This window comes from Oncorhynchus nerka, linkage group LG8, assembly GCF_034236695.1.
Source record: "Oncorhynchus nerka isolate Pitt River linkage group LG8, Oner_Uvic_2.0, whole genome shotgun sequence".
NCBI classification, from domain to species: Eukaryota; Metazoa; Chordata; class Actinopteri; order Salmoniformes; family Salmonidae; genus Oncorhynchus; species Oncorhynchus nerka.
Genome location: NC_088403.1, coordinates 54,653,873 through 54,666,425, shown reverse-complemented (window position 1 = coordinate 54,666,425; position 12,553 = coordinate 54,653,873). Strand labels below are relative to the sequence as shown.

Below are 12,553 nucleotides of genomic sequence, written 5' to 3'. Positions count from 1 at the left end.
TCTGGTTTGGACACGGCTACTTTCTTAACCATGCCCACACACTCAATTGCTCTAACACATACCTTTTCGGTTGGTTTACAACATTTCGACCCCTAGAAGGGTCTTCATCTGGGCCAGAAAGGTAGAGCTTTGGGGAATCAATGGGTGTGGAATGTACCGTATGGAGCTTGAATATACCGTGATATGAAATTCAGGCCATGCCACTCAACCTCGCTGAGAACATTCTGTCGAAATGAATCTTTGAAAATGTTGTTTTGAGCCCAAAGTCACATGGTCTTGTTTTTCCTCCTCCAGTGGGGCTCTAGTGTTTTCCTGTGCTACAAGAAATCCGTGTCGGTGTCCAACTCCATTAATTACAAAGCCGGTGAGTCTCGCACGCTATTGGCTCTTTTATTGTTACTCTCAATCTACCCATCTCTCCGCATCAGTCTTTCTTTTCTGCGCTCATTGATGGATAGATATTATTTTCTCTAGCCTTTTGTTCAATGCTGTTTACCATATGTTTCCACTTGCTTCGTGCCTGAGTTGACTTCACAGTAATTGTATGTTGATCTTCTATGATTGATCTGATTTGAAAGGAGCTTTCTGTGTGCTGAAGATAAGACTAAATGCACTGGCAAATGACAACTCTATCTGTCGCTCAAATACCTGGAAACTGAACCACACTCTCCCTGATGATTCCTGGAATAAATGGCTAGAAATTAGCAGGTTTGATTTGGGGGCTGTTGTTGGCATTTTTGAATCTCCATATATGTTTTGCGTCACGAATGCCACCCTATTTTCTATAGGCACTGGTCGAAAGTAGTGTGCTCTGTAGGGAATAGGGTGTCATTTGGGACAAAGTCCTAGGTTGAAATCGCTATTCGTTAACCTGGAGTTTAGAAAAGGGCACTGGCCTCACATTAGATGAGTTCACGGCGACTCTCATTAGCACATTTCTGGTGCTAATTTATTTCAAGGTGGAAAATAGTGGTGTGCGTCATTGCTGTCACCTGGTGTTAAATGGTTTATCTTTTCACTTTTGGGTTTTTCACTTAAAAGACCTCCAAACAGGTTCTTATGGACTATACAAAAGCATGTGTAGAAATGTAATGTTTCTGAAGACATTTACCCCTTAAAATGTTCAGAGGGTTTTATTCACGCTATGTATCCACCTTCTTGTAAATGCAGCAGATTGTCCCCATCTCCAACTTGCTACTTTTTGAGGTCAGAGCTGGGGTGTTGGCTTAGTCGGGCCCCGGTTCAGAGACTCCACATGCACACACACTTTATCTTCACTAGGCCTTCTTCCTGTGAGGTGATGACCACACGCTGCTTCCTACCCCGCCTACTCCTTCAGTTGCTTTTTTTTTCTCTACAACATTCTCTAACGTTCACAATAGGCCATGGGTGACAAGGCATTGGTCAGCAAAGTGTTGATTTCTTTTGAAAATAATGTGTTCTAAATCTCAACACACTGGCTGACGTTAATGAAGGGATGACAAGTGAAAGGGGTTTGATCTTATTCCCAGTTCTGTCCTTTCAACCTCCTCTCGTCCCTTCAATGTTATGATTGTGTAGTGGGATCTGTTGACATCGTGTGTACCCCAGTTAGATCCATATTGCATAGCTAGGTTTATTACATGTCTTGTGTGTGACTGGCAGTATAAAACAAAAAAAAGATTGATTGCTCTCTCTCCTCCAGGCCTCATCTTCCGCTACCCAGAGGATGACTATGAGTCCTTTCCCCTGTCGGAGTCTGTGCCCCTGTTCTGCCTCCCCATGGGGGCTAAGATCGAATGCTGGACCCCCAACACACGCTACCCTCTCCCTGTCTTCTCCACCTTTGTGTTAACCAACTCCTCTGGGGAAAAGGTAGGTGGACTATAACAATGAACAGGGATTTACACTGATTCGTGAATAGATTGATCAGGGCTGTTCCATTTATGTCCTGCAGGGCTGAAACACTTGTTTAGTTTTTCATTAGGAGAGAATGAAAACCGGAAATGTTTTGGTCCTCCAGGACAGGAATTGAATAGCCCTGTGAGAGTTGTCATAGTCAACATTCAAGTCTCACTTCCTGAGCTGCATGTGACATTGGGATTGGGGAGAATTATTACTTTTCCCCTCAGGTTGTGTGTATCAAGGCACCTGAATGTCAGCTGCCTCTTGAGCAAACTACAATCTCATCACAAGTTATGTCACAAACCACGTTGCATTTCCCTGAGCTAGAGGGAGTAGGGAATTTGCTTTTCAAAATGTACGTTGCTATATAATTGTTGCATTTCGCAATTTAGTAATGGGTGCATAAATGTTACTCACCCTATCATAAAAATGTGTGAAGGGTGTTCGCTAAAGTCCCTAAAATTCTTGTCAATATATCTTTAATCTAATTTGCTCTGTGCCAGGTGTACGGTGCTGCCATCCAGTTCTATGAGGCCTACCCCATAGATCTCCTCAGTGAGAAGCAGAAGGTGCAGTTGGGCCTGCTCACCACCGTGGAGAAGAAGATGATCCCCAACCGGACAGTCAACACCAACAAGTGCATCTGCCTCCTTTCCCGCTGGCCCTTCTTCGAGTCGTTCCGCAAATTCCTCATGTTCCTCTACAAGCTGTCCGTCTCGGGCCCCCACCCGCTGCCCATCGAAAAGTAAGGATGCCGTCATTTGTCAATGGTGGGGGGTTGGGGATTTGAGTTGGAGATGTGCTTGATTTAGCTTGGGGTTTTCACTTTTGGGACTATTCCGTTGCTTCATTGTACCAGGAAAACGAAATCAGATGCAGCTCAAGATTAAAGTGTTTGACGCATGTATTTGACCCGGGTCTGGAGAGGAGTAGGTGGGTGTTTTGAAGCTAATGCTATTATTTTGCTTGCGTGTGTTTCTTTGCCAGGCACATCTCCCATTTCATGCACAACGTGTCCTTCCCCTCACCTCAGAGGCCCAGAATCTTGGTCCAGGTGAGATGTCGTTATTTCTGTGCTGGCGAATGCAGTTTATGTTGGTGTCGCTGTTGTGACAGCGTTGTATTCTCTTTCAGCTCTCTGCACACGACACCTTGATGCTCGCACAGCCTGTGTGTACTCCTATGCCTCTCAGGTAAGACCTTTTCTAGGCTATCAACATTTTTATTTTTTATTTTTTCAATGGCTTGATTTCAGAGGGTACGTCCGTTCGACAACTGGTTTAGAGACCGTATAATCTAGGTCCTAAGGAAAAACTTCAGTTGCAGAACGAGAGAAAGGGCCCGGTCGTTTCCGTTTTCATGGTAGAGCATCAACTACAGTTTTTCCAGAGGAAATACCGGGGTTAGAAAAGGCAATCATCCACCAAGCACACTCCAAACTTTCTGTCTCTGTAATGCTAAACGCATGAATTACTGACAGTTTTCCCAGGTCAAATATTCACGCTTTGAAACTACCACTGGAAAACAGGCACTAGGACTGTCCCAGAAACAGCACTGCCTGTCACATTGTGGACAGTTCCGTCATTATTTAGTGCAGAAACACAGCTCCTGTACAGATGAAATAAACTGTTGTGCTGCTATTGCATTCCACCAAGAAACCTCATGTCTTCCATCAGGCTTTTTCCTCTCTACTGTTCATTTCAGATTTAGAATATGTTGTTGCTCAGCTAGTGAGAAGAACAGAAAGGCCTGCACACTGAATATGCTCCCAGTTGACCACCTTCATTGACAACGTTTCGATCCAACATGGATTTTCTTTGACCTGAAGATCTGTGTCGATTCAAAACGTTGTCAATAAAGGTGATAAATTGGGAGCATATTCAGCGTGCCGGTCTTTCAGTTCTTTTCATTTTCATAAAGATGCGTCTATGACCACAAACTCTTCAGTAGATGGTCAGCTAGTGAGCTCATGCCTTTTGGGACTGGAAGACTTGCTGGCTAGTGCCTTTGGGACAGATTTACAAGCGTTTGTTGCTTTGCAAAGTTTGAACCTATTACTCTCTGCAAATAAAATAAAGTATTTTTCCCCTTAAAAGTTTTTTTTTTTTTTAAACAGGTTTTGTAATCTGATCTTTTGTCTCAATTTTTTTTTTTTTTAACCTTTATTTTACTAGGCAAGTCAGTTAAGAACAAATTCTTATTTTCAATGTTCAGGGGCAGAACGACAGATTTGAACCTTGTCAGCTCGGGAATTCGAACTTGCAACCTTTCGGTTACTAGTCCAACGCTCTAACCACTAGGCTACCCTGCCGCCCCTCAATCCAGTTTACCTTCACCCCTTTCTGATTTACCCACACACCTTCTTTACTGCACATGTACCAATCCAACCAACCTTTCATGACCCATTGTATCCCTGAGTCTCGTTTGAATCCTTTCACCAATACCTCTGGTCCTCTCTTCCCAACTCTCCTTTCCCTCTCGTCCCCTCCCCTCTCTCCTCAGTGGTGCAGACTACAGTACACTGCTGATTAACCTGGGCTCAGAGAACTGTGCCACACTGTTGCACTTTGTCCTGCTGGAGAGTAAGATCCTGCTGCACTCCTTGAGACCCGCTGTACTCACTGGGGTAGCAGAGGCTGTGGTGGCGGTGAGTGATAAAGGATATGGTCACTCAGTTTTAATTGTGACAAGTGTTTTTAAAATGGACTATATAAATAAAATGGATGGGTTGGTTGGTTGGTGTTTTTTTTTTATCCAGTTACCGCTTGTATACATTATGTGGACTGTGTAGGAATGACATAAGGTTAAAATGTGAAAAAGAAGTTTGATTTTCTCTTTCTGTGTCCCGCTATCTAGATGATTTTTCCATTCCAGTGGCAGTGCCCGTACATCCCCCTCTGCCCGCTCTCCCTGGCGGGGGTCCTCAACGCACCTTGTCCCTTCATTGTGGGCGTGGACTCCCGCTACTTTGACCTCTATGACCCTCCTCCGGATGTGGTCTGTGTGGACCTGGACACCAACACGATCTACCTGTAAGATCCAGACACTTTAAAGAAGCATTCCCCCATCTGTTAACACACTTATCCTCACTGTTGACGATGCCCCAGAAGCTGTTTTTCAGTCTGTATATCGCATATGAGGTATTTTATAATTTACACCAATATGAGTATATTCCAATAACGCCTTACTAACATTCTGAACCATCTCTGCAGGTCTGATGAGAAGAAACACAGCAACTGGAAGAACCTCCCAAAGAAGCCCTGCAAGAGTCTGTTTAACTCCCTGACCAACCTGCAACACCAGCTGGGCATCGGTACAAACAGTCACATAATTCTAGTTCAACTTTACTCTCGAGTCTCATAGAAATTGCTTCATGCCTGAGACATGGAACCGTGCTGTAAGTCAATAGCATGTTTAGCCTACTATCCCTAGTCATTTTGTATGTGAAATGTAATTATCCCTATCTGGTGGCTGTTTTCCAGTGCGTCGGACGGCCCAGGAGGGCTTGGCAGTGGAGATGACCCCCATCGAGGCGGACTTCACCTGGCACAAGAAGATGACCTCCCTGGAGATGGAGATCCAAGAGGCCCTGCTGCGCTTCATGGCCCACATCCTGAAGGGCTACCGTTCCTATCTCAAACCCATCACCCAGGCCCCCTCCGAGAAGGCCACCTCTGCAGACTCACTATATGACCTACAGGGTTAGTGTGGGTGTGTTTCACCACTCTTATCTCAAACCCATCACCCAAGTCCCCTCCAATAAGGCCACCGCCTCCGACTCACTAAACGAACTACACTGTAACAATGGGGAATAGATTGTTTTTAGTCCTTCATTCATTTATTTGCCCACAACATTTATCACGGTACCCAGAACAAAATCTTGCGCACACGCTGTATTGTCTGTCCCGAGAGAGTACACAAAACGGACGTAAAATGTGCTAATGTACAGTTAAGAAAATACATTTACTTGGCTCATGCGACTCCTTGTGGCGTGCCGGGAGCCTGCAAGCTGAATTCGATCGTCAGTTGAACAATGTTTCCTCCGACATATTGATGTGGCTGGCTTCCGGGTTAAGCAAGAGGTCTTACGGCTAGACGTTCCGCTAGTAGAACCCCTCGACAACATCCGGTGAAATGGCAGAGCGCCAAATTCAAATTAAATTGCTATAAATATTAAACTTTCATGAAATCACACTTGCAATACACCAAATTAAAGCTACACTTGTTAATCCAGCCAACGTGTCAGATTTCAAAAAGCCTTTACGGCGAAAGCAAACCATGTGATTATCTGAGGATAGCACCCCATCAAACGAACACATTACATTCATATTTCAACTCGTCAGGCGCGACACAAAATGCAGAAATAACGATATAATTCATGCCTTTGAAGATCTTCTTTTGTTGGCACTCCAATATGTTCCATAAACATCACAAATGGTCCTTTTTGTTTGATTAATTCCATCGTTATATCTCCAAAATGTCCATTTATTTGGCGCGTTTGATCCAGAAAAACATTGTTTCCAACTCGCGCAACATGACTACAAAATATCTAATAAGTTACCTGTAAACTTGTTCCAAACATTTCAAACAACTTTCCTAATGCAACTTTAGGTATTTTTTTACGTAAATAATCGATCAAATTTAAGACGGGATAAACTGCGTTCAATAGCGGACAAAAACAAAGTGGAGTGTGCTTTCAGGTCACGCACCTCTAACAAACAGTACACTTCACTCAACCCTCGTTCTGAACTGCCCTACTTCTTCATTACACAAAGGAAAAACATCAACCAATTTCTAAAGCCTGTTGACATCCAGTGGAAGCAAAATGAACCGCAAGCAAGTGCCCCAGAATTCTAGATCCCCGTAGAAAACGAATTGAAAAGAGCGTGACCTCAATTATTTTTTTCCTGGATGGATTTTTCTCAGGTTTTCACCTGCCATATCAGTTCTGTTATACTGACAGACATTATTCAAACTGTTTTAGGAACTGTAGAGTGTTTTCTATCTAAACCTACCAATTATATGCATATCCTAGCTTCTGGGCCTGAGTAGCAGGCAGTTTACTTTGGGCACGCTTTTCATCCGGATGTGATTTTAAGGGGTTTTAAGAAGCGCGGCTTGGTGGCTCATGTTTCGGGGGACGCATGACTCGATCTTTGCCTCTCCCGAGTTCGTTGGGGAGTTGCAGCGATGAGACAAGATCATAATTGGATATCACGGAAATTGGGGAGAAAAAGAGGCGTAAAAATACTACAACACCAAAAAACATTTTTTTTAAACTGTAAAATTATCATTTATATTTTTTGCATCTAACACCTTTCTCAAAGTATTATTTATTGCGCAATGTACAGTACCAGTCAAAAATTTGGACACCTATTCATCACAAGGTTTTTCTTTATTTTTACAGCTAAAATAAGCAATTATAAACGACAGTCCATCATTACTTTAAGACATGAAGATCAGTCAATCCGGAAAATTTCAAGAACTTTGAAAGTTTCTTCAAGTGCAGTCGCAAAAACCATCAAGCGATATGATGAAACTAGTTCTCATCAGGACCCCCACAGGAAAGGAAGACCCAGAGCTGCCTCTGCTGCAAAGGATAAGTTCATTAGTTACCAGCCTCAGAAATTGTAGCCCAAATAAATGCTTCCGAGTTCAAGTAGTAGACACATCTCAACATTGACTGTTCAGAGGAGACTGAATCCGGCCTTCATGGTCGAATTGCTGCGAAGAAACCACTACTAAAGGACCGCAATAAGAAGAAGAGACCTGCTTGGACCAAATTTGAGATGTTTGTTTCCAACCGCCGTGTCTTTGTGAGCCGCAGAGTAGGTGAACGGATGATCTCCGCATAATCTCTGCATGAAACATGGAGGAGGAGGTGTGGGGGTGCTTTGCTGGTGACTTTGTCAGTGATTTATTTAAAATTCAAGGCACACTTAACCAGCATGGCTACCACAGCATTCTGCAGCGATATGCCGTCCCACCTGGTTTGCGCTTAGTGGGACTATAATTTGTTTTTCAACAGGACAATGACCCAAAACACACCTTCAGACTGTAAGGGCTATTTGACCAAGAAGGAGAGTGATGGAGTGCTGCATCAGATGACCTGACCTCCACAATCACCTGACCACAACCCAATGGAGATGGTTTGACCCTATCCCCTCCTCTCTTCTCCAGACCATTTCCGGTGACCTTCTCCCTTACCTCACCTCGCTCATCAACTCATCCCTGACCGCTGGCTACGTCCCTCCCGTCTTCAAGAGAGCGAGAGTTGCACCCCTTCTGAAAAAACCTACACTCGATCCCTCCGATGTCAACAACTACAGACCAGTATCCCTTCTTTCTTTTCTCTCCAAAACTCTTGAACGTGCCGTCCTTGGCCAGCTCTCCCGCTATCTCTCTCAGAATGACCTTCTTGATCCAAATCAGTCAGGTTTCAAGACTAGTCATTCAACTGAGACTGCTCTTCTCTGTATCACGGAGGCACTCCGCACTGCTAAAGCTAACTCTCTCTCCTCTGCTCTCATCCTTCTAGACCTATCGGCTGCCTTCGATACTGTGAACCATCAGATCCTCCTCTCCACCCTCTCCGAGTTGGGCATCTCCGGCGCGGCCCACGCTTGGATTGCGTCCTACCTGACAGGTCGCTCCTACCAGGTGGCGTGGCGAGAATCCGTCTCCTCACCACGTGCTCTCACCACTGGTGTCCCCCAGGGCTCTGTTCTAGGCCCTCTCCTATTCTCGCTATACACCAAGTCACTTGGCTCTGTCATAACCTCACATGGTCTCTCCTATCATTGCTATGCAGACGACACACAATTAATCTTCTCCTTTCCCCCCTCTGATGACCAGGTGGCGAATCGCATCTCTGCATGTCTGGCAGACATATCAGTGTGGATGACGGATCACCACCTCAAGCTGAACCTCGGCAAGACGGAGCTGCTCTAGCCTCCCGGGGAAGGACTGCCCGTTCCATGATCTCGCCATCACGGTTGACAACTCCATCGTGTCCTCCTCCCAGAGCGCTAAGAAACTTGATCCTGGACAACACCCTGTCGTTCTCAACTAACATCAAGGCGGTGGCCCGTTCCTGTAGGTTCATGCTCTACAACATCCGCAGAGTACGACCCTGCCTCACACAGGAAGCGGCGCAGGTCCTAATCCAGGCACTTGTCATCTCCCGTCTGGATTACTGCAACTCGCTGTTGGCTGGGCTCCTGCCTGTGCCATTAAACCCCTACAACTCATCCAGAACGCCGCAGCCCGTCTGGTGTTCAACCTTCCCAAGTTCTCTCACGTCACCCCGCTCCTCCGCTCTCTCCACTGGCTTCCAGTTGAAGCTCGCATCCGCTACAAGACCATGGTGCTTGCCTACGGAGCTGTGAGGGGAACGGCACCTCAGTACCTCCAGGCTCTGATCAGGCCCTACACCCAAACAAGGGCACTGCGTTCATCCACCTCTGGCCTGCTCGCCTCCCTACCACTGAGGAAGTCCAGTTCCCGCTCAGCCCAGTCAAAACTGTTCGCTGCTCTGGCCCCCCAATGGTGGAACAAACTCCCTCACGACGCCAGGACAGCGGAGTCAATCACCACCTTCCGGAGACACCTGAAACCCCACCTCTTTAAGGAATACCTAGGATAGGATAAAGTAATCCTTCTCACCCCCCCCCCCTTAAAAGACTTAGATGCACTATTGTAAAGTGGCTGTTCCACTGGATGTCATAAGGTGAAAGCACCAATTTGTAAGTCGCTCTGGATAAGAGCGTCTGCTAAATGACTTAAATGTAATGTAATGTTTGGGATGAGTTGGTCTGCAGAGTGTAGGAAAAGCAGCCAATAACTACTCGGCATATGTGGGAACTCCTTCAAGACTGTTGGATAAACATTCCTCATGAAGCTGGTTGAGAGAATGCCAAGAGTGTGCAAAGCTGTCATCAAGGCAAAGGGTGGCTAGTTTGAAGAATGTCAAATATAAAATATATTTCGTTTTTTTGTTTGCTACATGATTCCATATGTGTTATTTCATAGTGTTGATGCCTTCACTATTATTCTACAATGTAGAAAATAGTCAAAAGAAAGAAAAACCCTTGAATGAGTAGTTGTGTCCAAACTTTTGACTGGTACTGTACATTATACATTGTTTTAATGTCATCCAGGAGCTGTGCTAACCAGACAGCGTATCTGACTGCTGCTCCAAGTGTTCATAACAGGCATATCTATACTGAGGGTTTCCTATGGGGTAGGCCCATTGACCTGGCTCTCTGTCCTCTCCCAGGTTTCCTAAAGAGCAGGGAGCGAGCCCACCAGAAGTTCTATTCGCAGCTGACCAAGACTCAGATCTTTATACGCTTCATCGAGGAGTGCACATTCGTCAGCGACAAGGATACAGGCCTTGCCTTCTTCGACGACTGCATTGAGAAGGTGAGCATTATAAAGCAACAGGAGTCCGTGTGGGGGGTCAGTTTCATATCAACTCCGTCTATCCAGGAAGTGAATTGAAATTCAATGAATTATTTTTAAGTTCCAACAGTGTTCCCTGCAGCTAAAACTGCTTGTAATGATGCCATTTTTTAATGCTTTGCCTGCTGGGTTTGCAAATTCCATTATAACACCCATCAAGCCAGGAAGTGATTTGAACATCAATTAATTAAATGAAAATAAACTTCACTTTTAGATTTTTGAATTGGAATTTCCCCCCCAAACCCTGCTAGACAAGAACATGGCCCAAGAGCAATGTCAATTTTCGAACCCGATTTCTGTGGCGCTTTTTTAAATGTGTTTTATTGGTGCCTCAGTCGTAACATTCCTCCAGGGGAGACTGACTGAGGAAGGCTCATTTTCCTCTGATTTAATCTGTTCTTTTACTTTTTTCCCCCTGCAGCTATTTCCCTCTGATAAAGGCAACGACAAAGGCACTAAGGTAATCCCTCGGACCCTAATCAAGTTTTAACACCTCTCCTTTTCCAACTAGAGTCTCATTTTTATGCATTAGAAGAATGGTTTTAGTGATTTTGATTTGTTTGTGTTTTTATTTATAGATTGTTTTCTATTTAATTTTTACCCCTTTTTCTCCCCAATTTCGTTGTATCCAATTGTCTCATCACTGCAACTCTCATATGGACTCAGGAGAGGCGACAGTCGAGAGCCATGCATCCTCTGAAACACAACCCAATCAAGCTGCACTGCTTCTTGACACAATGCCCACTTAACCCGGAAGCCAGCCACACCAATGTGTTGGAGGAAACATCGTACACCTGGCGACCATGTCAGCGTACATTGCACCCAGCCCGCCACAGGAGTCGCTAGTGCGCGATGGGACAAGGACATCCCTGCCGGCCAAATCCTCCCCTAACCCGGGACGATGCTGGGCCAATTGTGTGCCGCCCCATGGGTCTCCCGGTTGCAGCCGGCTGTGACAGAGCCTGGACTCGAACCCAGAATCTCTAGTGGCACAGCTAGCACTGCGATCCAGTGCCTTAGACCACTGCGCCACTCGGGAGGCTTGTGTGTGTGTATGGCCATGTGCGCTGACACTGAGAACATGTTTTCCTTTCCATAGGTGGAGGGTGAGTCCTCGGAGGACACTAAGCTCATGGAACTAGACGAATCACAGAGGAGTGAGCATACAGTCTTCGTCATGCCCCCAGAACCTCCCACCACCGAGGACGAATCTGATCCCCCTACCCGCTACAGGTGAGCTACCCCCCAGTACAATGCTGCACCACCAACACATTGACAGCGCAATAACACCAGTGAGACCGGTAGTGTTTTACAGTGGACTCAGTCTGCATTAGTTTCACTCTCATACCTCTGGTGTTTTTTTTCCCTTTCTCTCTCTGTTAGTTATAAGAGTTTCCCTCGGTTGTGTATGGACCTGTTTGACCGTCCCAAAGAGGTGATACCAGCGCTGAGGAGCAGTACACCAGGGGCCAGCCTGTCCAGCAGCCCTGCACTGCTGGCCAAGAGGACCAAGCAGGTACACGCGCGCGCACATGCACAGTAGCAGGACCATGGGGGTAGATGCAATGATGTGTACAATAACATAAACGGTCAACCAGAGGATCAGGTGTAACGGGCTAATTCTGGTACAGTACGTTTTATTCGCTTTGAAAAACAACAGGTGTAGACTGACCGTGAAATGCTTACTTACGTGTCCTTTACATTTACATTTAAGTCATTTAGCAGACGCTCTTATCCAGAGCGACTTACAAATTGGTGCGTTCACCTTAAGACATCCAGTGGAACAGCCACTTTACAATAGTGCATCTAAATCTTTTAAGGGGGTGAGAAGGATTACTTTATCCTATCCTAGGTATTCCTGAAAGAGGTGGGGTTTCAGGTGTCTCCGGAAGGTGGTGATTGACTCCGCTGTCCTGGCGTCGTGAGGGAGTTTGTTCCACCATTGGGGGCCAGAGCAGCGAACAGTTTTGACTGGGCTGCGCGGGAACTGTACTTCCTCAGTGGTAGGGAGGCGAGCAGGCCAGAGGTGGATGAACGCAGTGCCCTTGTTTGGGTGTAGGGCCTGATCAGAGCCTGGAGGTACTGAGGTGCCGTTCCCCTCACAGCTCCGTAGGCAAGCACCATGGTCTTGTAGCGGATGCGAGCTTCAACTGGAAGCCAGTGGAGAGAGCGGAGGAGCGGGGTGACGTGAGAGAACTTGGGAAGG

At 45.9% G+C, this 12,553-nt stretch overlaps 1 protein-coding gene across 1 annotated transcript in view; it reads left to right on the top strand.

Moving 5' to 3' along the window:
- The window catches only part of LOC115133570 (DENN domain-containing protein 4C-like), a 64,140-nt gene that overhangs the window by 30,530 nt on the left and 21,057 nt on the right, over positions 1-12,553 (top strand). Inside the window, 13 exon segments of the mRNA XM_029666966.2 lie at positions 295-364; positions 1,685-1,854; positions 2,388-2,629; positions 2,872-2,938; positions 3,019-3,077; positions 4,387-4,531; positions 4,741-4,916; positions 5,097-5,197; positions 5,367-5,585; positions 10,163-10,308; positions 10,769-10,807; positions 11,447-11,580; positions 11,731-11,863. Of these exon segments, the coding sequence (XP_029522826.2) occupies positions 295-364; positions 1,685-1,854; positions 2,388-2,629; positions 2,872-2,938; positions 3,019-3,077; positions 4,387-4,531; positions 4,741-4,916; positions 5,097-5,197; positions 5,367-5,585; positions 10,163-10,308; positions 10,769-10,807; positions 11,447-11,580; positions 11,731-11,863 (1,701 nt within the window).